The following is a 27833-nucleotide window of genomic DNA, read 5'->3' on the forward strand; positions in this document are numbered from 1 at the left end:
TTTTTAAATGGACAGTGTAACTGGATCACGAGTTCCGTTCCATGCTGAATGTTCGGCCTCAAGGGAAAAATCTACTGAAAACACATTATGTTTTGAATGCTGTTCATAAGTACAATTGCAACATTTCACATTAGCTCACGGTGGATCTAAAAAGAATTCACAGTGCTTCACTTTTTCCCAATTTGCGCACATTTGAGACTTATTCCAAAATGGATTAAATTCTCTACATAACACTCCATAATGACAACAAGAAAAAAAGTTTTATCATTTTGCAAATTAGAAAAAAAAATCATATTCATCCTCACATTGTACATGATGGGAGAAATTTGAAAATGGCTGTGCAGCAATGTTCCCCAAGCAACCTCAGTGATATTGATATTCTTCAGCGATTAGGCATTCAAAATAGTTTTATGACACTGTCTGCCACAGATAACAGCTATATATGATGGCGCAAAAAAAAGTGTCCTGCAGTCACACAGTCTGTGTTGTAACAGGAAGTGCATGGACTCCAGGAAGTGTGACGTTGTGGCCCAGCTAAAGTAAAATTGCGTAACCTTGAGTTAACTCCCAACCTTGCCGCAATAACACCGGTTTCCTTTACTTCCTTGGTTCTTCACTCACTCATACAACATGCAGGACACAACAATGCTCTGTCTCTCTCAAACACAAACACAAGCGCACACACAAAATCTCTCACTCACTTTCACACGCACGCTCACACACAAATGTCTCTCGGCATGATGAAAATAGACGTGGATGAGTCACCGGCTTGACACCAGGTGCTATTTAACAAGTCACATCCATTTTGTTAATGAATTTAATTGTCACGGTGTTGTTTTGTTGCATTGTAGTGGCGGCAAAAACACGTCACCTGTTGCCAGGCAATTCAGAGCCAAACCCCAAATGTTTTGGTGGTGAGCAACGTCACATTTTCTTCACCTTTTACTTCCAATGGGTGTCCCAACACTTTTGAGGTTTTGCTTCACAGATGCAAAATACTGAAGCATTCCAAGAAAAGAACAGTGTTCTTTACTGTGGAACATTAGAGAGGCCCGGTTAAGTTCGCTAAGTTCCATCAGAGGAGTGTTTGATGAAATTGAAAAATGTCACAGATTCCTGGAGAAGGTTCTAGACTCAAGATGTGACGTCACAATTAAAAGCAAATATGTTGCCTAGGAAAGAGGTTTGTCATATAATTAAGTGGAGGTTCGCAAATGGAAAGGAAATTGCAGGTGGCCATCTTGGTAGGAGACACTAAGAGCAAACAGATGGCACCTCAATCACCTCTGAGAGCCCAAGCTTTAAGACGGAAATGTCGCAGTGACTGTCCTACTTCTCTGACCTTACCACACAGTCCGGGTGAAAAACAAAAGACCAAACATAGGTCACCTCATATTAAGGTTTATAGGCGTCATGCATGGCTGACTGGGCCTCAGTGAAGCACATGATGGAGGGCCTGAGGTGTGCTGCTAGCGCTGGCTAACAAGTTGTGGCAGCAAATCTGGGACTTAACTTAGTGAATCCAGGAAACATAAAAGGGAAATTAAAGCAACCGGTTGGGAGGTGCGCCGGACTTGTTTGGAAGACATCGGCCAAAAGACGAGTTCATCTTCGAAGGGCTGCCTTCCCAAAAAATGAAAAACTTTGTTTATCCAGGCAAGGCTTCTTAAGATTTTTTTTCCTCATGACTGACATGCCTACCCAACTTCATATTGTTCAGTGCAAATGGCTTCACGGGCTGAAATATCAAAGCATTTCACACTAACACAAAGCCACGCACGCCCACTTTGGGACTTCCGTTACAAATGCTGATCAAATCTCATGACTCGCCTTGAGCAAAATATTTCAGTCCTGAAACAACGACTGCAAAGATAAACCTGTCATCATAAGACAAGGTCACGTTATTGTAGCCAGGACTGCAAAAGATTTGATGCTCTCACTTTAACCTTGGAATTATTTTTTTTTTTTAATCAAGCAGATGAGCTCGTGAATAATCATGAAAACGTACAAGGGCGTGAAAATTGCCCTCCTTACACCTCAAGCCCTACGGCTGTTGCCATGGTAAGGTTACTAACTACCATGGCTTGTGAATTTGGCCCAGTTTACAACCTTATTTTTAACCAGATTTTAGATGGAAAAGTCACGTTATTACTTGTGCACTCTCTGCATCCATTACAACCTGGTGATCCTGAAAGGGGGATCCTTCCATCTGTGGTCCCTTCTCAAGGTTTCTCATTTTCCCCTGGCAGGGGTTTTTTGAGTTTTTCCTTGCCCTTTTGGGAGCTTATGATCAGGGGATGCTTTGAGAATAATTGTCAATTTTGGCTATGTGAAGCCCTTTGAGACTGTTTGTGATTTAGGGCTATACAAATAAACTTGACTTGACGTTAGGAAATATTACAAGACACTCTTACAACATGTCCAAATGAGATATTTCATGTGCCCAGCCTCTATGTGGCATTGTAACATTGCCACAAAAAAAGAAGCTGAAACCTTGGGGATGAAGAGGATCCATAAAACTGGGGGAGGGAACTGCTTAACCCATCCAAGGCACACCAAAACCAAATGAAGAACTATTAAGACGTCAGATTTGTTTGTTTATGGATGCTACAAAACACAATTGCGATTTGTTTTTCACTTGGACTGGAGCAGAATTGTTTTTTGACTTTTTCACTGACTCAAGACAGGTAATGTCAGAAAAAGTCAACATGGAAAAGCACCACCTGAAGCCTTGCGAGTCATTTTCATCTTAAAAAATCAGGAGTCTGCATGCACAGAAGACAAACGTATATTTGGGTGCTGATTATTTATTGATTTATTTTGTCTTCTCATTTGTCAGTCGGTAATTCTCTCATATAATAATACAAACAATAAAGGCAACAATCAACAAATGAGAAGCCAAAGTGCTGAAATCAGATTACCAAGTTTACACTAGACAAGAGTGCCATATTTCACTTTTGCATTCCTGCAGTCGGGAACTAACATGTCATGGGCATGGACAATCCCCTTAGAAAATTTTGCGTCAAGTTGGTGGGATCGAGGCAAGGCTGTCGATATTTACAATTTCAAATGTGCAAATGGCTACAAATTACACTTTGTTTTGCACTTTTAGTGCATGCATTTGTCATATACCTCACTTTTCACATTAATCAAATTACACTGTGGTCATTTATAGGAGTGAAGTGGGTGGGTTAGTTCAGGGTGGTCTTGCATAAACTAGATTAAATATTGATTGGCTGTTGGGCAAGGGTGGTGATGATGGGAGGCGACAGCTCAAAATGGATGATGGGACGCATCATTTTCTAAATGTGTGTGTGTGTGTGTGTGTGTGTGTGTGTGTGTGTGTGTGTGTGTGTGTGTGTGTGTGTGTGTGTGTGTGTGTGTGTGTGTGTGTGTGTGTGTGTGTGTGCGTGTGTGTGTGTGTGTGCGTGCGTGCGTTGTTTACGTGCACTTACATGATCCGGTTTCCGCTCGTTTCCGGGCAGTGCGGCTCTTAATAAAGACATGCTCGTCCCTGAGTGCGATTCCGGCCAGAAGAAGGTAAATGAGCAGACTGTTGTGTTCACCACACAAGGCCAGACAAATCACGCTCTGGTTGTCAATAACAGCAGACGCAGCGGATTTGAGGGGGAAAGGTGGAACTCTCATACAATCTTCATGGTGATAGTCCGTGAAGGCAGCACGATAAAGAGTCCAGTAAGCTCTACGCAGCTCCACCAACTCAGCATCATCGAGAAAAACAAATACTGTACACAGAGGCCCAACTTTCGACCCCAACTTTACTGGGGGCTCACTGTCTCCAAACCCTTCAGCTCTATTGCCGCATTCCAGAGGACAGACGGCGTCGCTAACAGGATGATCCCGGAGGTTAAGAAGCAAAGTCTTCAGTCACATCGGGAGAAACTCGAACGAAACCACAGCAGGATAGGAAGCTAGCTGGCTAACGGGTTTGCCGCGTTTGTCCAAGGATTCGAATTAGATTTAGAAATGTCAAGATAACGCATCCAGCGTCCCCATTTCCACTGATGTACCGGAGGGCCTTGTCACCAAGAAAGCCTCTTGAAACCCCCCTCCGCTCCGCTTCTGGATGCGGTGAATGGAAAGTAGCCGGTGTCTGGAGGTCGCGTGGCGACAAAGCAAAGGGCTAATATCTCCTCAGCGAGGTCTTTTGGACTATTGAACGGAGTCGTTCTGTCCCAGACCGTTAGTTTAACAAACTAGAATGAGGCCGGCAGACGTCCACTGATGTCGGTAAAAAGGAAAGACAGTCTGACTCTCCCTGTTCTCCTCCCTCCTCCGACAATGGTGGCCGCGATGCGTTCAGAGGCGCCTCGTAATCAGCAGATATCAGTCTTCCCACGGTGGCGACGCCTTCAAGTAAACTCGTAATCGAAAATTGCAATTCATTGTCATAGGTAGCGCGCTTGTTTGGCTTATGTTGCAATTGAGACACAAGTCATCTAGCCATCCATTATCCAAACCGATTATCCTAACGAGTGTCGGAGGATGGGCTAAATTATACACTTTTTAAACAAATGTATTTAAAGGAGGAAGAGGCTAAGTAAGAAGGGAAGAAGAAAGGTTTAGAATAATATGAAAGACAGAAGGGAGTAGGGTTTGACAGTAAAGAAAAAAGGAAGGAATGACAGGAGGAAAGAAGGAAGAGGGGAGAAAAGGAAGACAGGCGAGAAACCCAAATTTAAAACCACTTTGACATGCTCGCCATAATTTAAATGGGTTGAACTCGTGAGATTGACCCGTTTAAGAAATATAATTGTAATTAATACAAATGTAATGAATTTGAACCAGTTTAAAATGCGTTTGTTTTACATATTGTATTATTGTGTTGACCTGTTTAATAAATGTAATTGTAATTAATACAAATGTAATTAATTTGAACCAGTTTAAAATGTGTTTGCTTTACTTATGGTGTTGCCTTATTTTCTGTTTGGACACAACAAAAAGTTATCCACTTAAGTCTTCAGTTTACAAGACATACAAATGTAACAATTAATACTTACTTTCAGTTAGCATACCAGACTACCACACTGTACACAGCCAGGAAATTTCATCTGGACTATGCAACATCTAAAGGAATTCATTCATCCATCCATTTTCTATACTGCTTGTCCCCATGGGGGTTGCGGGCGTGCTGGAGCCTATCCCAGCAGTAATCGGGCAGTAGGCGGGGGACACCCTGAACTGGTTGCCAGCCAATTATTTACTCAAATATTTCAGCCTAAAAACACATCCATCATTTCAATGTGTATTTGTGTGAACAGTATTGAAAATACTCGCCAATTTTAGTGTCTTACCTGGACCGATCTGGATCTCATGGACCGAATCCAAGGCCTCATCCTTCAGCTGTTGCTTCTTGGTTTTGACTCCTTAAACTAAAAAGTAAATAAAAGATAAAAGAGTCCAAAGCAGCACTGTCATCTGTCAAGAGAAGCTTACAAAGTGGACAGCAGAGAGCTTACAGCTCCAACTGTGGGGATCGATACTGGAAAGAACATCCATATTTCCATGTAGCAGCAGAGTTGTCCGGTCAGCTGTGGATAAAGCAATTAGAGGGCAAAAAAAAAAACAAGAGTGGATGTGGAATCATCAATACATCCAGCTGGGTATAGGAGGCATGTGGGCAGCTTGGACAAAGGGCATGAAAATAATTTCACTAAAATCTTTTTCTTTTAACAATGAGTGTTACATGTAAATCTCACATTTTTTAAACTGAATCGAAATATAAGCCAAAATTCCCACTTTCCTCATACCCAGATCACAAATACACATGTACATGTTAATGGTGTTCCACAAGGCTGTGTGCTAAGACCTACATCATTCTTCAAAAGCAAGTTTTAATGAAGCAAAACAAATTTCTTTTAACAGCGAATGGCTTTTATAGCAGGAAGAGGTGAGCTCCATGTAAAATTTATTTTAAAACAGCTGTTTTGAGACACAAATACCAAACACATCTACTTTGTAGTCATTACATTGCCTGCAAAACCAGCCTGAAAGTCACATATTCTCTATATAAAAAATGGTTTGCACAATCTGGTGAGATGCATTAAAAAGTTTTTGCAAAAATTTGGTTGGAGTTGGTATTGGCTTACACGAGGAATTCCCAAACACTCTACTGCCCCATTTCACTTGTTCCAAAGATAAATCTACAAACTACAAATAATGGGGGCCGTTTTTTGAACGTGAAATAAATGACTGAGCTCTATCAAGATTGGGAAGCATTGGAACTAAACTGCATACTACTGCCACCTACAGTTCAAGTGAAGGTGGTGCCGGTGCAATTAGAGAAGGAAATCCATCCAGCCATCTATTTTCTGAACTAAAAATATCCTCACGAGGATCGCGGGCGTGCTGGAGCCCATCCCAGCAGTCTATGGGAACCTGAACTAGTTGCCAGCCAGTCGCAGGGCACACATAGACAAACAGCAATTTTTTCAAAGGCCATCACACAATATTAATGTAAATTTATCATGACTAGACCCTAATTCAAGGATTCGAGGAAATTTATTAACTTACTACCACACATTTCCACATAAGGTCAGTGACATGCGCTGTGCGGTAAGGTACAAGACTTTTTCCAGTACCACAAAGCCTCTGCGCCATTTCACTACTTTACTGTAAATATGACAACTAAAGAAAATATTCCTTCAGTGCAAGCTGCCATTCAACCATCAAGTTCAGTTAAACAATTCAGGGAGTCATTAGTAGAGGCACTTGTGGTTTTGGAGGTTCCTCCTGTAGGCAAAGCGCTTGCCGCAACGGTCGCATATGAATTTCTTGTGGCCCGTGTGGACCTGCTGGTGGGCCTTGAGGCTGCTGCTCTGGTTGAAGCAGCGGCCACATACATCGCAGATGTACGGCTTCTCCCCTGTGTGGATGCGGCGGTGTCGTGTCAGGTTGCCCAGGTTGCCGAAGCGCTTGTTGCACGTGTTGCAGGCGAACGGCTTCTCACCCGTGTGCAACACCTGGAAAGCACAGGAAAAAGGCGAAGATTCATTCGACAAATTTAGTGTGCAGTGTTACTACGAAATACCGCATGTACCTTGTGCGTCTTGAGGCTGCTTTTCTGCGAAAAGCTGCGAAAGCAGATGTCGCAGGAGAAGGACTTGATTCCAATGTGTATTTTGTAGTGTATCTTCAAGTAGCTTGCTGACTTGAATGTCTTCCCGCAGATGCTGCAGCCGTGTTCACCTCCCGTCGAATGGTGGAGCTGCTGGTGCGGGCGCAACTCCTCTGCCGTGGTGAGCCGATGACCGCACAGCATGCAGACGCATGGCAAGGCTTCAGCGTGCGTTTGTAGGTGGTCGCGCATTACCTCCACACAGTCCGCCACGCCGCCGCAAACCACGCACACCAGCGAGGAGGCGTCTGTGTGCGTCTCCAGGGTGCTCTTCTGGATGAAAGTCTTCCCGCAGCTTAAGCAGGCGAATGGCCGCTCCCCCGTGTGGATCCTCTGGTGGCTCTTGAGCGTGCTGGCCTGGTTGAAGCTCTTCCCGCATGTGTCACATCTGAAGGGCTTTTCGCCCGTGTGGATGAGCAGGTGGCGCCGCAGGCTGCCGAGGACCTTGAAGGCCTTCTTGCAATAGTGGCAGCGATGGACGCGATCGCGGCGCACCACATGCAAGCGCTGATGCATCTTCAGGCCTTGCGCTTGGTAGAAGCTCTTGTCACACTGCGTGCACTTAAAGGGTCGCTCCTCATTGTGCATTCGAAGGTGGTCCAGCAGGATCTGCTTGAGTGTGAAGCCCTGACCACACACATCACACGTGTGAGCACGCTCACCTGGAAAACAACAAGCAAATGTTATGTGTTGACTCCCTACATTTGCAAACCAAACTTTATTGCTCAAGGGTCACATTTCATTATTGAAACAGACAGATAAGCCAGATCATTTGTAGATTAGGTGCAAATATGAATCTATATAGTGATGGACTAATTATTTCCCTGGCCGATTATCGGTGCCAATAGTTTTTGCCGATCAAACCAAACTAATAAACAAAACAAAACAAAAATGTGTCTATGTAATGATTCCTCAAGGCAACATGTCTGTTTTTGTTTTCACTTTAAAGCCTCTTTTGGCCAAATTTGAAACTTTTTACATCAATTTGAATGTAATTTAAGATTTTTTTAAAAACCGGTGTCAGACCGGCTTTATCGGACCCAAGACTTTAGTAACATGCATGTAGCACCCAATAAGGTGAGAACTGACCCGTGTGCTGCCGCATGTGCACATTGAGGCTGCGCTGGAGGGCAAAAGTGCGTCCGCAGAGTGAACATGAGAAGTTCTTCAGCGCTGTCTGGCGGACTCTGTTGCTGAAGTTGCTGCCGCTCCGTTTGCTGGCTGGGACACCAGGTTTGGTCCCTTTTCTGTGGCTGGCGTCACTGACATCTTCCGTCTCCTGCCCCGTAAAAACGGTCACAATCAATTACTCTATGGTTTATTCAACCGATTAATTGAATAATCGGATTAATTTGAATGTTTTTAGTGTGAAAACAATAAATGTGAATCCGTCAAGATCGAATCCTTTTTAGCCTGACCAATGCCGTTTTAAGTTTGATACTTTCAGGGCACTTATATTGTTAACAAATCAGTTTTGAAGGCGGGTCGACGCAAATCGGGCTTTGTGTATGGTAATCATCTCTTGCTGTGAATACGTATTTCAAACGGGTCATCCTGGTATTGTTCGTGAAAGGCACCTTTGTTTTTCTTCTTTGAGAGAGGCTTTTGTGTTGAATCCTCTCTGGGCCTTTACCCATGGCAAATAAATTTTACAAACACATTTATTATACTCAGTTTGCTAGCTTGTGGATTTCATATTAACAACTTTACATGACAAGTTATGGACAGAAGTAACAGAGAATCCAGTCCCTTTTCAAAATAAAATAATTTTCATCCTCACCTAATAAATAAACTGGAAACTTTTTTTCTCCATTTGTGCAGGCCGGTACAAGAAAACCGGGTTCGCGGCCTGGAGGTTGTTGACCACGGATCCCGAGGTCATTTAACTGTTCTGCCTGTCGCGATATGTTTGTTGCTAGCATACATAGGCGAACAAAGACAGATTATTTGTATTGAATAAATAGTTTTTCAGACCAATTAAGTTAAATTGGAAAATTTCCTGCAGCACAGCAGATGGCAATGTCTATACTAACTGCTTAGATACTGATATGCTAAAGACAACTAAAATACAATAAATTGATTGATGTGATACTAGTTGTGCATCCTTACCTGATGGTCTGGCTCATCGTCATCAGGGCCTCCCTGCTGATTGGACCCACACGACTTCTGGTCAATTAAGATGTCCTGCTTCAGCGCTGGTTGCACGCTGTCCTGCAAAAAAACAATAATAATGTTCACTTTTGATTCACACGGTCAGAGGGGAATTGATTTTGTGTATTACTATGATTTCACTGGTGCACATTGATCCCTGCTGAATTGCAGCTAAATGTTTGCACGCCTGTTATGTCACAGATTTATTTTATTTTTTTGGGGGGGGGGTGGACCATATCTGTAGCAGAAATTAAGTGGTACTATCTTCACCGCTCTCCCTCAGAGCTTCATAAGGCAAGCAAAATATGGAGTAGAGCTTATAGCTGCTGGTCGTGTGTTAAGGTTGGTTGGTCCTTACTGGTGGTATGTGCTCTACTGGGTGACATTCTCGGAAGGAAAGATTTAAGAATGTTGGTGGTATTCTGGTCAAATGTAATATCCTACTTTGATCAAATTTAAGACTTATTGATCCAATTCAAGGTTTCTTAGGACCTTTTAAAGATTACTGTGTTCAATTTCAAGGCTTTAGGGCCCTTGGACCAAATTTGAGACTTTTTTGGGGCATTTTTAAGACCACTGATATAATTTCATTGGTTCTTTTGGACCTTGGTTGGGGTCTGCGTCCCATTGTGCAAAATTCCAGTTCAAGTTTTAAAGGTGCTGTAATTCTTAAGATTAAGGGTTGCTGTTAACTTGAAAATGCTCTCAGATGTCAACAAGTTAACATGATCGAGGTGGTTTGGAGTACCTTGTAGGTTAGGTAAATGATGGCAGAGTTCTTGACATCCCCAGACATAGCTGCAAATGCAAATCATGTCAGTAAGTCAGTTAACAAGCCAGTGTTCATTGTTTGGCAGCCATTTTATTCCATTATTTTTATACTGTGTTATAGTCTGCTAGAAGAAAAGCATGGATGCTACTAACAAAAATGATTACAATATTGATGATGATCAAGAATTGAGGGTCACCTGAGCTATGCGTGTCTCCTTCTGACATGGCGACTTGTTCATCTGCTTCCTGGACATGTACTTCCTCTTTCTCTACAGTGGCGTGAGCACTTCTCAGCACCATATCCAGCGCTGTTTCCGCCACTTCCAGCTTTTTCTTCAGGTCCTCTAGCTGCGCTTCCCCTTGCATAACCTGCACAAAGGCAATAATCATATTCAAATATTCATAATCTGTGATTCACCTGTATTGTGCAGGTACCCTGAATGTCACTGTGTTGGGTTGCGTGACGTACTTGCAAGTGCAGCAGAGATGAACATTCATGGAATAGTTGGCAGATATTGTCGGTAGCCTCTTGAGCCAGAGACGTCATGAAGGTGTTGGCTTGATGGATTAACTGTTAGGAGACAATAAGTAAATTTAATACATGGTGGGCCAAAAAAAAGGTATACACTTAAAAGAATATAAAAGTTTAATTTGATTACATTTGGGAGAATTTCCCACTTTGATGCTTCTCCAACTTACTGTACTTTTCTGACAACCTTTCTTTGTTCGCATCATTCATTTAAGGACATTTTAAGAATGTTGACCTAAATCTAGGACCCTCGGATGACCATTTTTGTTCAAATGCCAACTGTTTTATCCCTTTTTCAAATACAGAATAAGATGGTTCAGCGCCTTTTTTTATTTGATTTGTTTATTTCGGCAAGTACAAAACCCTTATTACAACTTCATTTCACATTTTATTTTATATGACTTTCAAATACAGTATAAGATGGTTCAGGGCCTTTTAAGTCAAAATAAGGCTTTTAATTACCTTTGAGAGATTACTTTGATTTACATTTTAGCAACCTTTTGCCAAAAAAAATAATGATCAATACTACATAGTATCATTAGTGATTATAATTACGGTATAACATTTACGTTATATCGTGTAGTGACTTTTCTCCAACTGATCATTGATGAAGATAGCGTGACATGTGTCCGACGTACTTGTAGACCTATAAACATCTAGAGTAGACTAATCCGTGCTTGTCCCGAATCAAAACGGTGGCCGCATATGGTTCTTCCCAGGGGGTGGGTGATCGCTAAACACATAAACTCGTACATTAAGACTCTTCCCGGGGGTTGGGTGATATCTAAACACATAAACTCATACATTAAAACTCAGTTTAGTTTTGAAATGAGTTCTAATGCGTCTAATTGGCGGATGCTACGATGACTAGCGAGCTAGCTATTCTATTTCTATGATCACCCAGGAAAAGGGGGCGGATGGGAACCAAACAAATTAAGTACGATAATAAAATAAGTAACGAATTGTACGTTATCTGTCAATGTAACTGGAGTGTTGTCCTCGCTCAGCGACATTTCTTGCGTCGTTTTGCTCTCAAAGATCACTTTGCTCATTTCGATCACAGCCCTGTTCGCCATTTGCTCCAAAATGGATGTCGCTCGCGCCTCAAAGTCCCCCATTTTTGGTCTTGAAGTGGACGAAAGACGAAGTGCAGTATGGTCAACTTAGGAGAACAAGAAATAAGAACGTTAACTTCTATGTAAAAACAAATGCGCTTATCTCACACCCGGAAATTACATTCTTCTCACCGGTTGTTTCAAAATACGAATTTGTTTTTATCTGTTTGAAATGTTTTAGGAATGTATCAAGTGCCCCAAATTAGGTAACTAACTATCCATCCATCCATTCAAATACGATAAATATTCTTCTTATGGCGTTTGTACCAGAAATTAAATCAGTGTTATGTATATTAGATTGAACAGTGTTCCCGGGGATTTGTGTAATTTGGTGTCACTTTGGGTTTGCAGGTCACCCTTGATACGAATCTTTTTCCGGTTGTGTTTCAAAATAAGAGTACTTTATTTATTTATTTTAAACCACGTTTTGCCTAAAAACTTTGAATTTTCGAAAATAATACTCCAAACTATATTTTGTCTCATGTTTTCTCATTTGTTTTCCCCTCATTCTTTTGTAGTTTCAATACTGTGTTCAAATTAAAAAGACCAAAAATGCAGAAGTGTCACATTTCATACATTTAACCCATGTATAAAAAGTGGCCCCAACCCTGGAATGAAACACATTTAATAACCTCTACTCCCCCTCCCCTACTAACACATGTAAAACAGCCGCTGGTGTTTTTAAAATTGCTTTATTACACCAACAGTAACAAAATATGTACAGTAAGCAAAAGAACATTTGCTGCAACATAGTGGGTTCAACGGACACCTTCACTGTACACCAAATGGCGTTGCCAGGAAATAGCTGGCCAGTAGTATATACTGTGCTCATAATTTGTTCTAATGATTCAGTCAGGCAGACGCGCAATAAATGCACATGAACGTTTAGTCATAACTACCAAACTGTAGAATGAGAGTAATGACACCAAACGGCTGTAAATAATACCTGCATAATGCATATGCTGTATTTATTGTTGTTGATGAAGTAAATATATACTGTATGGTAAATCATGTTTTTTTTTTTTTTTTTTTTACCTGTTGTGGGGTCAGCCTGGACAACCACCACGACAATAGAGGGACTACTGAGTGGATTGAGACAAGGTCATTAATTATTCAGTGAACCTTTTTTTTTTTTGGGGGGGGGGGGGGGGGGGACTTTAATTTGATGATCTGCCATGAGATTTTTCTAATGTAAAATGCTGTATGTTTGTGGACTCAATAAAAGTTGAGGAGCATTGCTGAACACATCCGCATTGCCATTCAGCGCATTGCTTCCATCTGATCCATTCGTTCTTTGTAATGACCAGGACATGAAATAAATAAAAATTGTGAAGCACAAGACACCGTAATATTTTTGGCCCATGCTGATACATTCAATTATCAGAATTACATCTGAACCTATCCAGTAATGCCAGGGAGCATCGCAAAGCCTGAGCAGTATTTTAATTTCATAAATTGACCAACAAGTATTTTCCTTATGTGCAAGCAGCAATTCGCCCTTCGAGTTCATTCAGGGAGTCGTCAGCATTAGAGACACTTGTGTTTCTTGAAACCTCTCTTGTCACTGTAGCTTTTGCCACAGCGCTCACACATGAACCTTTTGAGACCAGTGTGGACCTGCTGGTGGGCTTTAAGGCTGTTACTCTGGTTGAAGCTGCGGCCGCACACGCTGCAGATGTACGGCTTCTCTCCTGTGTGGATACGGCGGTGACGGATCAGGTTGGGATTGTGGTTAAAGCCTTTGCCACACACGTTGCAGACGTATTGCTTCTCGCCTGTGTACTCTCTCTGAAGACGAAAAAAAGTTCACAGATTCATCATTCACTTATCCGAGGTGAGCAGCCTAAGCAGGGAATAGCAGAGTGTGGAGAACCCTGTCCTGTCTTCCCAGGGTCTATGTTATGCATATGGCAGTGGAAAAATGGATTTTGATTGCACAAGACTTTTAAGACTAAGATATTTCTATCAATCTCTCACTTTTTGTTTTTACCTTTTCAACTGTGTGTATGCGCTGGTGGCGGATCAGCATGTTCAAGCTGCTGAAAAACTTGCCGCATACGTCGCAGCAGAACTGTTTGTCCTCATTGTGCACATCCTGGAGAAGAGAAATCAAATACGGTTTGCCTCGGACTTTAAATGACATTTAAATGGGAAATCAACCCAAACATATATTTGCAATACGTTCTGTGAAGCCTAACCAGTTGAAACAGTGTTGTGATTAAAGCTTAAAACAAAACAAACATCAAATGGCATATCTTTTAGCAACTTTTTTTTAAAACTATTCGAAAGAAGTTTACCTGGTGCAACTTGAGGCTGCTTTGCAGAGCGAAACTGCGGTGGCAGATGTCACAAGAGAAGGGCTTGACTCCGCTGTGCAACTTGACGTGTGTCTTCAAGTACGTGCCTGACTTGAATCTCTTATTGCAGATGGGGCAGGCATGCGCACGACTGGCCATGTTGTGGTGCCGCTGGTGCGAACACAAGTCCGTCACAGACGCCAGTAGATCGCCGCACAGGGTGCAGATGCACGGCACAGCGTGCGCTTGCAGGTGCTTGTGCATTCCATCCTTACAGGCAACCACCACACCACAGGCCACGCACGCCACGGAGGCGGCGTTGGCGTGCGCCTTCAGGGTTCCCTTTTGGTTGAATGTCTTCCCGCACGTGTCGCATTTGAATGGCCGCTCCCCCGTGTGGGTCCTCTGGTGGCTTTTGAGCGTGTTGGCCTGGTTGAAGCTCTTCCCGCACATCTCGCAGCAGAAAGGCTTCTCACCCGAGTGGATGCGCAGGTGGCGCTGCAGATTGCAATGGAAACTGAAGATCTTGTTGCAGACTTGGCAGTGGTACTCGCCTTTGCGGCGGGGGGCATGCAAGCGTTTGTGCATCCTCAGGCCGTTTGCTCGGTAGAAACTCTTGGAGCACTGTGTGCACTTGAAGGGTCGCTCCTCATTATGCATTCGTTGGTGGTTCAGTAGGATCTGCTTGAGTGTGAAGCCCTTACCACACTTGTCGCATGTGTGAGAATACTTCGCTGGTGGGGGAAGAAAAAAAAAAAAAACCACAACAGGAAGTAGTCCCAAAGTTACACAAAACTACAGCAGTGGTCCTCAACATTTGTTTCATCTTGCAGACTGGCAATCAATCATAGACAGTGAAAGGTGGAGGGATGCTGACATAACTGTCTATTTTCTTTAGTATTAGCAACATACTCCAGATCCAGCCGTATATGTTCTACTACAAAAGAAAATTCCTTATTTTCTAGAACATCAGGTTTCTGAAATATTTTCTTTTCTTTGTTTGACCTATAAGAAGCTTACGAATACAGATTTGACCATGTGTTATAATTAATAGCGTTGGAAAAAAAAATCTTGAGAACTTTTTTATGACTACTTATTTTCTAGGAGACAGCTTGATTAAACAAAAGACTTCATCAAAACGCATACATAATGTAATACTGACCTGTGTGCTGCCCAATGTGCTTTCGCATGTGCACGTTGAGGCTGCGTTTGAGGGGGAAGCTGCAACCACACAGTGAGCACACAAAGTTCTTGGGCAGGTGACGCGCTGCCTGCTGTGCTCTTTGCTGCTTGACAGCTGCTACGCTGCGTTTGGCTTGGGCATTGTGGCTGGTGTTGAGGGCATCTTCTTCTGACTTCAGCCAACAGAAAGAAAGGTCATAATGATTAAAGGATGTTTTATTGTAAATACAACATTTGATAATGAAAAAAAAACAAGACACTCTTCAAATTAAGTAGTTGTTAAAGGCAGGATAAAGCGAGCGAAAGGGCGTTACACTTACTCTGCTTGATTTGACACATTAGCTTGACTACGTCACGAAAGAAAGAGATCAGAATTTCCCTCCTTGGAAATCATTGTAAAGACTATTGCTTAAAATGTACAGAAACAGGTATCTCTTGGCACCAAAATTTACATGGACATCTCTACTTATGACAACTTGAACATATCACAAGGATTCGCCTCTCCGTGGCTGATTTAAGAAAAATGAGCAAGCTCTCTGCAGCTGAAGTGCCCTGTCACTATTCCCTTTTATTAGTCAAAATATTGTGATCTCTTCCTTCTGTGACATCATCAACCAAGACATGGGGGGGGTTGCGAGGCCCAATTCCTCATTAAAAGTGGGTGGTTTTAAGGGCATTCATTGTTTCATTACTTCTCCAAAATGAGTGGGCGAAATAAAAAATGCTAACTTTTTTCATTTTCCTGATTTAAAAAAATACATGAACTGGGATAGTTAGTGAAAAATGAACCAGCTTACCCTCCCTTTAATGACAAATACAAGTAAAACAAATGAAATGATTGAACTGATACAAATCACAACCTGATAGTAAAGATCATTGTGGTTCTCCATGTCTGTATTATTTTCCTGCTGGATGATGAAACACGACGTCTGGTCAACAATGGCGTCCTGCGTTAGTGCTGCAATCGCATTGTCCTAACAGACAAACATACAAGGGGGTTCATAACGTATAGAATACGCAGTAATTCTCACTTTTGAGCAATACTAAGAACTAATATTTTTATTAGTCTACAAAGCTTTGGGTGACATTTTTAAAACCTGTGTTATAAAGTAAGACTTAAACGCTTATGGTCATTTTATTTAAATGCAAGTCTTTTGTGGACTGGAAGGTACAATGATTAAGCTGAGGTGTGGCTGTTCAAACCTAACTGCTCTGTAAACATAGGACAGTAATTTAGCACTGATAACATGCAAGATTTTTGGAGGGCCTGGAGTACCTCGAAAGTCATGGCCTCGATGGATGGGTTTTCAACTTCAACGGACACAGCTGCGAACACAAATCATGTCAAGAAGTCAGTTACTGGCTTCGACAGACATTTTGTAAAAGAATATTGATGACGAACTGCTGGACACCTGAGCTCTGCGTCTCTCCTTCCATTGTGTCCACTGCTCCGACAACAACCAGGTCATGCAACTGCTGTTCCACTACCACGGCACAAGCATTTTGTAACACTGCACTCAGCGACGTCTCCGCCTCCTCTAGCTTCATCCTCAGGTCCTTCAGCTGCGCCTCACCCTGTGTCACCTGCACACAGGACAGGTGTCTTGTTCACATTCATTCTTATTATTCATATTCAGTTTTGCACAAAATAGCTTCTGAGAAGGAATTACAAGTTCAGAGGGATTATGATGTCATGTGTGAATGCCATCTTTCCCAAACCTTTGAAACCACACCCCTGACATACTTGCAAGCGCAGCATTGCAGAACATTCATGGAAAAGTTGGCAGATGTTGTCAACTGCTTCTTGAGCCAGCAATGTCATGAAAGTGTTGGCAAGATGGATCACCTGATGGGGGACAATAGATAATTAATAAATAAAAATAAATAAATAAATTATATATATATATATATATATAAAATCTGCTGAAATGCATTGTGTACTGACTGTCATTAAACAACCCAAGATCTTGCAAATAAAGAACCAACTGTCACTCCACATGTTTGTTTTCCTTGCTCAACAACGCACTCCTTGCTCAACGAAGGACAAAACGCAACACCGCCTGTCAGAATTTCTACCAGTTCTAACGTTGAATCAACTAGTGCTGCATTCGAGGAAGGTCGGAAGTCGAATTTATCCCACTTGAATTTTCCCAGTTTTTTTTTTTTTTTTTTTTAACTACAGCAGTAGAGGAAACGGCTTAAACTCATTAAGGCCATTTATTTTCTCTCAGCGTTTCAAAGTGTGCTTAATGGTGCAATCGGATTTTTTGCCAGTCGGAAGTACGTGTGACGCTATAGAAGTACGCGTTTGTAGTCATTCTTGTAATTATTTTATTGTCTGTGCTCTTCCCTCTTGTGAATTTATTTTGTTATCAATAAAGATAGTTAAATTCATGTTCGTCATAATCTACGGATGTTGTCATGTAATCCTACCAATTTGGTTGCATTATTGACATTTTAAAGACTTTTTGTAGTGATCACAACCGGATAACATGTGGCTGAGGTGCTCGTAGACTTTGTGTCTCGTGTTTGTCTCAACACATCCAAGGAATCAAACGTGTTTTTTTAACAACGGGCGGTGATACTTACTACTTACGTTACTAGATTCCAACTATAAAATGAATTCTAAAGTTCCTAATCGTTGGACTCAGATGCTACAGTGGCTAGCAAACTAGCGTTTGTATTTTTATGATCGCGTAGGCGCAAAATCACATGAAATCCTAAAATGTACCTTATCCTGATATGAAACTTGAACGATGTCATTCTCACTCCAAAAATATTCGTCCGTCTTGTCCGTGGAAAGGACAACTTTGGACATTTCTATCACAGCGTTGTTAGCCATATCCTCCAAAATGGCAGTGGTTCGCGCTGCAAAGTCCTCCATTTGACACTGTCTTCAAGTGCACTAGAAACGACGTGCAAGAAAGAAAGAAAAATGACTACTTCGACACGATAAACTAAAGAACATGACTGGACCACCATGTTAATTTGGCCCTAAGAAACGCGGTTTACTTGTTAACGGAAGTGACGTTTTCGTCATGTTTCAAAACAAGAGTGTTTCGTTTTAATTTTGATACATATTTTAGAAAATAAAGAAATCACTTTCATGCATGCACCTCCCTACTAACAACAAATCCACTCCGTTTTATGAGTGGTTAAAAGCGATTCATGGGGATTTCAGTACTTCCCAATTGCGTTTCAAAATAAGAGTAAACGCTTCGATGGTGTCTTGACATATTTGTTCCATGACCAGGCCTTGTAACTCATTTTCAACTCATCTTTCCCCAATGAAATAAATGGAAATATCATTAGTCAGTTCCAGCTCCCTAAAAAAAAAGCAGATTTTAATAACAAAAATAGAATTGTAATATATTTTGCTTTATAGAAACACTTAAGTACAACATATAGCATGTAAACATTTGACCACATTTTCTGCTTCACTTCAATGGACATTGTGCTACTCCTTCTGGTTTGCCTGCCTTGGCCACTGAGGGGGCATGACTGCATGCCGGGTACATTAGTTGTTATGGAAAAATATAAAATTTTACTGAATTGTGTCAAATTATCCTTGGGAGTCAAGATGTTAGCAATGTCTTCACCAGATCCTTGCCAGCACACTTGTGTTTCTTTAGCTGCCTGGAGTCGGAAAAGCCGATTCCACAAGCAGCGCAGGAGTATGGCCGCTCACCCGTATGCACCTGCATGTGGAACTTGACATGCCCAAGTTGGCGGAATCTGACGCCGCACACCTCACACTCGTACGGCTTCTCGCCCGTATGGATCCTGAGGTGTCTCTGGTAGTTGGTGTAAACACGGAATGCCTTTCCACACTGCTCGCAAGCATGCGGTTTCTCGCCCGTGTGCCGCAGCCGGTGCGACTTGAGCGCATGGTGGATGATGAAGGTCTTGCCACACACATCACAGGCATACGGCCGCTCGCCTGAGTGCGTACGGAGGTGGTAGTCAAAGGTTGTCTTATAGAGGAAGGCTTTGCCGCAAACTTCACACGTGAACGGAGTCCCGCTCGTGTGGAGCAGCTCGTGTTTTTTGAGCGCCGCCTCTGAGTCAAACGGACGTCGGCACGTCTTGCAGGCAAACGCTGCCAACTCCATGGTGGTCCTGTTGTTAAGAATTAAAATTAGTAAAATAGCAAAGACAAAGTGCCCTAACTTTTCATACACTGAAAAATCCTATGACGCCACTACTGTAGCAAAACAATTTCAAACTACAAATGTGTTTAACAAAAACTTATTTATGAATGTGCAGTGTTGTTCATGGGTTTAAGGAGGGTGGAGGCCAAAGGGAAGCAATCTACGATAGGATGAATTTTCCTTCACCTGTCACGTTTAAAGATGACGGTACGCTTTCGCCGGGCCCGGACTTTCCGCCGCCCTTCCTGCATGTCTGCTTCACTGCCCTCCTGGTGCGCAACTTTTTGGTGCTTCTTTAGCTGCCAGTTGTACAGGAAGGTCTTACCACACAAGTCACACATGAAAGATTTGGTGGCACCGTGGAGCAGCATGTGAGCCTTCAGCTTGTCCTGGACGAAGCTGGCGCCGCACACGTGGCACTTGAATGGTCGCTCGCCCGTGTGGATGCGGGCGTGCCGCTTGAGATTCTGCTGCAGTGTGAAGCTGGCACCACATATTTCGCAGGTGAACGCCTTACCCTGTGAGACGTCTAAAAAAAATAAAAGAGGAATAAATTATTGAATTCATCCCATTTAATCTAAGCTCATTCACTCGGGACATTCGGCATGTACCAGGGGTGAAGGGCTGTGCATCGTCACCATGTACCGACTCGTGTGCCTTGAGCAGTTTTTTGTTCTTGAAGGTCTTGTCGCAGATTGGACACATGAAGGACTGAAGTGTCTTCTCCTTGTGACGCAGCAGGTGGCGTTCCAGCGCGGCGCTGCGTCGGAAGATCCTGGGACACTGGTGGCATGTCAGAGGCTCCTTATGACTGTCCAAGTGCTTCTTGAGGTGGAGCTGCCGGCTGAAGCTCTTCTCGCACACGTCGCATGTAAAAACCTTCTTATTGACTTCAGATTGCAAAGGATTGTTGGAGTCTGTGGACAGCATCACGATGTCGTCCCCTGCGATGTCGTCCCCTGTGATGTCATCCCCTGCGTTGTCTGTAGATGACAGTTGGACGCATCAGATTCTTACACAATGGCTGTCTAGTAAGTCCTGTATGACATTTATTCAGTCAAGTGAAGCACAAGCCACACATTACATAAAACAATCGAATTACAACCTCTAACAGAAGTGAAAAAAAATGGCACAAAATGAAAGAAGAGCACACTTCAGTGTTGTCTTTGTATGACCCAATTACGTAGATGTGTGGCATCAAGGTAGGTAGATGCATCACATTTATTGAGGAAATATAATAATTAATCATAAAAGTTGATGATCTTACCTTGTCTACTGACTGCTGATGACTCAGCTTCACAATTCAAGACCTCCATTGTAGATTTGTCTAAAGGGATCATTTTACTTTTTAAATGGTTAATATTCAGACAGTAGCATCACAGCTGAGCATATTATAATACACACCTTTGCATATGATTACGGCTGATGTGGATTCAGCATCATCCTTTGCCCACTCATCCGATTTCACTAAAACCCCGTAAGGCTTCAGGGTGAAGACCCATCCTGTCTGCTCATTGAGCACGGGACATCCACTCAACACGTTCTCCCTCCATATTGTGATGACGTCAAAGTCTTCCGTGACTGCCTTCAGCTGGCACTCCAGCTCGCTTACTTTGTTCTGAAGCATCAGTTTTTCCTTATTGGTACTGTCAAACAGCTGCTGGTAAACACAGTTGATCTTTCTGCTTGCCTCCCGAGCCAGGAGCTCCACCATTTTGTCAATTCCTGCCTGTTCGGAGCAGTTACAAACATATTAACATGTATTTTTCTGCATATAAAATTTTGATACAGATTTTATCAAAAAACATGGAATCTGACATGATTTGTTTTTGAGGGCCACATTAAATTATCCGTGGGACAGATCTGGCACCAGGGCTTTCAGTTTGATACCTGTGGATTAAACGTGTGTCTCAGAAAAGCATGGAAAACACGCCTTTATATGTGAAACAGTATTCGTTTTAGAAGACTGTGTTTCTACATAATTTTAGCTTAGCTGAAGATCAGGTTATATTTTACGACAAATTTCTGGAGAACTCCCAAAAGTGGTTAGTTTGGTTTTTACACCCCACTGTACTCGGGTGTCGTCCTCCAAGTCTCTAGGCGGCGCTACTGCTGCTAGCCCGCGACACAAATAGAACGTAAACAGAGAGCTGACCGTCAGAAAACACACAATGGCATCTGTGAAAGTCATGCTGAAAGAAAAAAAAAAAAAAAAAAAAAAAAAAAACAAGTGACAATAAAACGAAGGTAAAAGAAGAAATATATACATGCGCAGTATATATAAACAGGTTTCTAGCTAGCGCTTCAATTCGCTTAATATAGCACCAAATGCTAACAGTTAACCAAAGTTTAACAGTCATAATTTTTACAGTAGGAATCGAGACACACAGGCTAAACCATTGAAACTATTACTATAGCAACACAACATAACGCCTTTGGTAACTTTAGCTTGTCAAGCTAAGTGAGAAGGCTCCAGGTTATTGCATTCAGATGTAACATCTCTGTAAAACCCCTACTCTCCCGAACGTAATAAAAATTAAAGTTTACCTTGGCGGAATGGTCTTTTATGGCATTTCCCGTTAAATCCAGAGCATATCGAATAAGCGTCTCCAAAATGGCGTTAGCTTGGGAATAAAACACCAAACTTTCAGACATGATATATGGAATTTATTGTAGATTCTCTCTCAAACAAGATCTTCGGTTAGTTCGCAAACAGAACCCAACAGGAAGGTCGTTAGACTTGAGGATTTCAAAATAAAGGTTTCAAACTTTCAAAATAAAGGTTCTTTTGTACATTCTCCAGAACATACTCAACTAGCAATGTTATAAATCATACTCTTGTATTATACTAAAATATTTAAAACAGTAAGAGTTCTTTTTTTTAAATGAAAAATACATTAAGAAAATAGTAGATTTGTCATTTTTGGATTATTATTATTGTTTCATGCAACACACACATTTTCAATGGAATTTGAGACTATTTAAATCTAGATTTAGGACCTTTTCAGAATGTCAAATCTATGTTTTAAACTATCTGGGGTGACAGTCCTCAGTGGTAGAGTGGTTGTCTCCAACCCCGAGGATGTGATTTCACGCCTCAACACTTGTAACCATGTCAAGTTAGATTCTTCCATTTCGTTTGCAGATATTTCATTACTTTTTTGATACTAATATAGTTTTTCAAGTTTTCACAGCATGGGCCTCCTGTAGAATTGTTATTCTAGGGGAAAAAAATCTGTTTAATTTCCACAAAAGAAAAACGTGTTGCACATTCTTTTCCTATATTCCCCGCTTTTATGCCAACAATGTAGGGACAACAGCTCCGTCACAGCTGTGCTTCTTGAGCTGCCTGGAGTCGGAGAATCCACGTCCGCATGTCTGGCACGAGTAGAGCTTCTGGCCCGTGTGCACCTGCAAGTGTGACTTGAGCTGGTTGGACTGGTGGAACTTGCGATGGCAATAGGCGCACTCGAAGGGCTTCTCTCCCGTGTGGATGCGCAGGTGACGGTAGAAGTTTCCATCGGTGCGAAAGTCCTTACCGCACTGCTCGCACTTGTATGGCTTCTCACCCGTGTGGATGCGCTCGTGCTGCTTGAGGCTACCGGCGTGAATGAATCCCTTGCCGCACACTTCGCACACAAAGGGCTTCTCGCCCGAGTGCGAACGCTGGTGTGAGCGGAACGAGTACTTGTTGTGGAAGGCCTTGCCGCACAAAGCGCAGGAGAACTCCTTATGCTCGCTGTGGCCCTTCTCGTGGAGCTTGAGCGAGCAGGCCGCACTGAAGCTGGCCAGGCAGATTTTGCAGCTGTACGGCTTGACAAGAAGCTTGTTCCTCTGCCTCGGCGGGAACGCCTTGGGTTTGTCGTCCGCTTTGGTGTGTACGTATTTCTGGTGGATCTGCAGGCGGCAGTTGAAGAGGAAGGTCTTTCCGCACAGGTCGCACATGAAAGGCTTCCGGGCTCCGTGCACCAGCATGTGCGACTTGAGCTTGTTGTTATCCGAGAAGCTCTTGCCGCAATCCTTGCAGGTGAAAGGCTTCTCGCCGGTGTGGATGCGCAGGTGTCGCTTCAAATTGTTGTTAAGGCTGAAGCGGGCGCCGCATACGTGGCAGGTGAACGGTTTCTCGCCCGTGTGCACCACACTGTGCCGTTTGAGTGCCGTCCCGGTGCGGTACGAGCGTCCGCACACACTGCACACGAACGGCGTGATGCCGGTGTGCTTGCGCTTGTGCACGGTTAGCGAGTGGGCGTACTTGAAAGTCTCTTCGCACATGTTGCACTTGTACTTCTTGGCGTTGGTGTGAACCATTTGGTGGAAACGCAGCGTGTCCTTGCTCTTGAACTCCTTGCCGCAGGTAGCGCAGCTGAAGGGGCGCTCCTCCGAGTGCACCACCATGTGACCGCGCAGCTGCACCGCCGTCTTGCAGGTCTTGTTGCACAGCGTGCACTGGAGTGGCTCCTTCCACTTCTGAATACAATACGACAAGACAAAGTAAAATATTATTTTTTTTTCTTTTTTTTCATACTTTAGTGCACACACGGCACCAATTTTGTCAGTATATAAGTATATCGTGAACACAATTTAGTCATCTGTGCTCCCAAATGACTGGCAACAATTTACTATTTAATGGTCAAAAATGTATATTTTAGTTGCATGTGACACCAATCTTGTTGCCCGAATGTGGTATGATGCGGCCAGAATTAAGTCACTTGTGACCAGTGTAATATTTTTAGGCCGCAAATTTGTTGAGTACATTATTGGGGGCAGAAGTTTGTCACAACAAATCAATATATAGGGTCACAAATTTGTGGCCACTAAATGTGGCTACTTTGTGAAACAAAATTAGTATTTTATGGCTGCAATGTACAGTATGTACAACACACAAAATTAGGGCTGCAACTAAAGATTATTGCAAAATTGCAAGACCTGGAATAAAATGTTGGTGTTGCTTTTAGCTTAGCACAGTCATGGCTTCACCTGGTGGCGCAGCAGATGGTTCTCAAGAGAGCGTTCTACACGAAAGGTCTTGCCGCACTGCTCGCAGGCGAAAGGCTTTGGCTCGGCCAGTGGCTGATGGCGCTTCAGGTGGTTCTGTAGAGACTCCTCCTTGCGGTAGGAGCGCTTGCAGCGTGGGCACGGGAAGGGTAGCTGTGTCTTGGACACCGCCTGGTGGCTCAGCTCATGGTCCTCCAGATACTTCTTCTCCGGGAAGCTCTCGTCGCACTGCTGGCACGGGAAGGGCTGCTTGTGGAGCGCCGCATGCTTCTTCAGGTCGGCCTTCCAGTAGAAGGCGGCGTCACATTGATCACATGCAAAGCGCTTCACGTTCCGCCGTGCCTTCTTCCGCGGGTTATCTTCGTCTTCGCCGGAGTCTCTTTCGTCGTCGCTTATGTCGATGGACGCTGAGAGAGCTTGAAGGGACAGAAGCCAACACGTTGATTTACAAAGGAAAAACTTGTCTGCTAATGGTTCAAACACAACATAACCTCATGAATCCAACACTGTTTTTTGAAAGTTTGGATTTTGAAAAAGAACAGAATCATTTGCTCCAGGCTACAATTGTCATACAAGTGTTAAAAGAAGTAAATCACGATTAATGTTAAAAGATAAACAGTAAAAACAGTAACCTTTACAAAATATTTGTATTATATTTTAAATATTTATATTAGATATATTTTTTTTATATTGTTTTATTAACACTTGCATTTTGGTCTATTCTTATTATTTTTTGCTAATATTTTTGTCATAATTGTGTTTTTATCTAATATTTTACATAATAAAAATATAATTTCCATATTTGTGTAGATGTTTTGCACATTTTTCCATTTTTTTGCAAATATTTTTTGCATATATTTCGTTGACCGTTATATTATGGTATTATTGTCATAACGTTTCATAATTCTGTTGTATAACATAATGGAATAGTTTTGAATAATTAGTTATTTTCAAAATGTCTAATTTTCTTTTCTTTTTGGGTGGGTCTAAGATGGTATTTAAATAATATTTTAGTCATTTACTCAGTAGAAATTTAAAGACCTTGTACCTGTTGGAATTCTAAATTGTCCAGGGCTATAGGTTCAATTTTAACATGGCCAGCCGGGAAATCTTAATCTTTACCCATTTCCACTTTGAAACTTGGCTTCCTTGTTCTTCTCGGTCTTCCTGATGAAGATTCTTCCACTGAACCCTGCCAGACAAACCAAATAAAAAATATTTGTTTTCTTCATTATGTTGCCAAACAGATTAACAAACTAATGATCTCATCAAGACCTGTAATTTGTCATATAATTTGGTTCCATGTGGTTAGCTGCAATCTATTTATTTATTCTTTTTAAATTTCTTTACTGGTGAACTTTGACCTCATGTTGGCACATCCAAACCTCTGAAGAAGCTACAAGGTGAGAATCAAATATGTTGCTGCTGATGTATACGTATCAAAAGGTTGAAAAGCAACTGTCGGAGACAGCAAACCTGTTTTTGTGCCTGTTCCTGCGGCAACTCCTGACTGTTGAGAGAGCAGGAATTGGGACTTGGAGCATCTTGAGGTGAGGACACAAGTTGGGGGTTATGATGCACCACGAGCGATTCTTCTGTTGTCTCCTGTACAGCAGACGCTCCATCTTCCACAATAAGCACGGCATCGAGCTCGCCGACCTTCATCGCTTGGGGAACTTTGGACCGTGGGTCCATTTTAGGACTCTGGTCCGCCTCGTCACTACCTGCTTCTGAGACACTCAAACTGGATTCTGCGTCAGCGAAGGTCTGGTTGACGGAGACGGACGACAGTGAGACTTCTGTGTTCATTCGCAGAGAGAAATATAACATGGCATATGTTAAAATTTGTTTTCAATTCATTCCAAAATATTGCAAGTAAGTTAACTTCAAGGAAATACGCAAACTAAACCGTTCAGAACTAGTGTGTGATGGGCATTTTTGTATTATGCCGAGCTGAGTCCTACCTCCTGCCGCAGCTCCTCCATCGCTGATGCTCTTGATCTCCTTCTCCAGCAGCTCCATGTCTCTGCCGAGTTGTCCTACCCGAATGTTCAGCTCCTGTTCCAGCATTCCGGCCTTCCTCTGCATCACGTCCTCCAGCTGCTCCACTTTGGCCTTTAGCGTCTCGTTCTCGTCGCATAACTCGGCGAATACTCGCTGGAGCTGAGTCAGCAGATTGCGCTCGATCTCCCGCAGGTCGCCGATGAGGCTGAGCTCTTCTAACACCGAATTGGGCGCTTGTTTCTCCCACTCGCTCCTGAAGACCGACACAGTGGCTCGGAAAGCGACATCGACCATCGACGCCACCTCGCTGTCGAACCTCGCCCCCATGTTTGTGGCAACTGTACACCGAACCGACTATTAAAAGATACATAAATCGAGAATACGTCAGTATTGGGATAACATTGGGTTGATGTTACTTCACCAATTCGACTGCTGACACTGGCGGACTGTGGGTCTCAATTAATCTTCCGGGTTTTATTTTCGATTCCGGTTCGTTTTTCTTCGTTTCCTGTTTCCGCCCCTAGCTGGACTTGTTTCGAAGGGATTTTTTAAAATTGCTTTAACAATTCCACTCTCACCCCTAAACAATGATAAAAGACATAACGCACAAATCGAAAATATTTTCTTTTGGCTTTTGTACTCAGTTTGTGTGCAAAGTTAAGTATGGTGACGTGCAACTAGTAACAACAACAACAACAACAATAATAATAATAATAATAATAATAATAATAATAATAATAATAATAATAATAATAATAATAATAATAAAAAGAGGTTTTTAACATCGTTATATTAATAAAAAGTACCGAGGACCCAAGTTCAAATACAATCAGGCCATTTTGGCATGATGCCGTTAGAGGGAAATTCCAGGGCTTAGAAAAACTCCTAAGAAATTCCACATAATTGGCTCTGATTATAAGCAGACATCCTAGACAAAATTCAAGGATTTCGCCATGAAAACAGGAGTCAAATAATGCTCAAGTAGACAGTCAATGAGTAAGACATTGTGGCAGAAGTGAGGAACGTGTTTTTATTCCATGACTGTCTCCTAATTGTTGCTAGAGACATCCCTCAAAGCCGCTAAGAAAGCATAACATCGCAAAGACAAACATATTACCCCACCACTAACTGCTGGCCTGCTGGGTGAGAGGCCTGATACTGAGGTCCCCCCCCCCCCCCCCCCCAAACACCCAAAACACTCAAAAAACACAAAAAAAAGGGTTCATGAACCGCCGCAGAAATAGTTCACTGGGCAAGATGCAGACAGCGGTGCGCTCCGATGGGCTGTGGGTGTCCCCCCAGTTAAAGTCCCAATGATCATCGTCACACACACATCTGGGTGTGGTGAAATTTGTCCTCTGCATTTAACCCATCCCCATGTGATTTTGATCCATCCCCTGGGGGAGAGGGGAGCAGTGAGCAGCAGCGGTGCCGCGCTCGGGAATCATTTGGTGATCTAACCCCCCAATTCCAACCCTTAATGCTGAGTGCCAAGCAGGG

At 42.6% G+C, this 27833-nt stretch overlaps 4 protein-coding genes across 12 annotated transcripts in view; all 4 read right to left on the reverse strand.

Annotated features, from left to right (window-relative positions):
- The window catches only part of mark4b (MAP/microtubule affinity-regulating kinase 4b), a 25611-nt gene extending 21282 nt beyond the window's left edge, over positions 1-4329 (reverse strand). For 4 of the 7 annotated variants that reach the window (XM_049724684.2, XM_049724683.2, XM_049724686.2 and 1 more), the window contains exon 1: positions 3456-4329. In XM_049724684.2, the coding sequence (XP_049580641.1) occupies positions 3456-3506 (51 nt within the window). In that variant the 5' untranslated portion in view covers positions 3507-4329. The remainder of the gene's footprint in view (positions 1-3455) is intronic. The other 3 variants (XM_049724685.2, XM_049724689.2, XM_049724690.2) reach the window with 1 other exon arrangement.
- Positions 4330-5912: 1583 nt separating this feature from the next.
- On the reverse strand, positions 5913-18076 carry si:dkey-182i3.10 (zinc finger protein 585A). Its single transcript, XM_049725111.2, has 17 exons — positions 17915-18076; positions 16928-17029; positions 16596-16767; positions 16460-16509; positions 16044-16157; positions 15164-15356; positions 14002-14735; positions 13695-13799; positions 13237-13492; positions 11558-11751; positions 10530-10631; positions 10258-10429; positions 10038-10087; positions 9248-9349; positions 8228-8417; positions 7061-7800; positions 5913-6983 (listed from the first exon to the last, which is right to left on the reverse strand). Exons 1-17 carry the CDS (start codon positions 18065-18067, stop codon positions 6720-6722), a joined length of 3693 nt encoding a protein of 1230 aa, XP_049581068.2. The 5' UTR covers positions 18068-18076; the 3' UTR covers positions 5913-6719.
- On the reverse strand, positions 18063-22030 carry LOC125971938 (zinc finger protein ZFP2). 3 transcript variants are annotated; one of them, XM_049725117.2, is made up of 7 exons: positions 21882-22030; positions 20739-21063; positions 20602-20661; positions 19946-20317; positions 19521-19863; positions 18872-19302; positions 18063-18509 (listed from the first exon to the last, which is right to left on the reverse strand). In XM_049725117.2, the coding sequence occupies exons 1-7, from the start codon at positions 21987-21989 to the stop codon at positions 18496-18498; spliced, it is 1653 nt and encodes a 550-aa protein (XP_049581074.1). In that variant the 5' UTR covers positions 21990-22030; the 3' UTR covers positions 18063-18495. The 3 variants fall into 3 exon arrangements, with proteins under 3 accessions (XP_049581074.1, XP_049581071.1, XP_049581073.1); XM_049725114.1 differs by lacking the exon at positions 18063-18509 and having other exon boundaries at positions 18511-19302; XM_049725116.2 differs by lacking the exons at positions 18063-18509; positions 21882-22030 and adding an exon at positions 21153-21762 and having other exon boundaries at positions 18511-19302.
- Positions 21980-26823, reverse strand: LOC125971935 (zinc finger protein 665). The gene is made up of 5 exons (XM_049725110.2): positions 26294-26823; positions 25806-26128; positions 25452-25521; positions 24312-24745; positions 21980-23801 (listed from the first exon to the last, which is right to left on the reverse strand). The coding sequence occupies exons 1-5, from the start codon at positions 26658-26660 to the stop codon at positions 22629-22631; spliced, it is 2367 nt and encodes a 788-aa protein (XP_049581067.1). The 5' UTR covers positions 26661-26823; the 3' UTR covers positions 21980-22628.
- Positions 26824-27833: the final 1010 nt, after the last annotated feature.

This window comes from Syngnathus scovelli, chromosome 7 (assembly GCF_024217435.2).
Source record: "Syngnathus scovelli strain Florida chromosome 7, RoL_Ssco_1.2, whole genome shotgun sequence".
NCBI classification, from domain to species: Eukaryota; Metazoa; Chordata; class Actinopteri; order Syngnathiformes; family Syngnathidae; genus Syngnathus; species Syngnathus scovelli.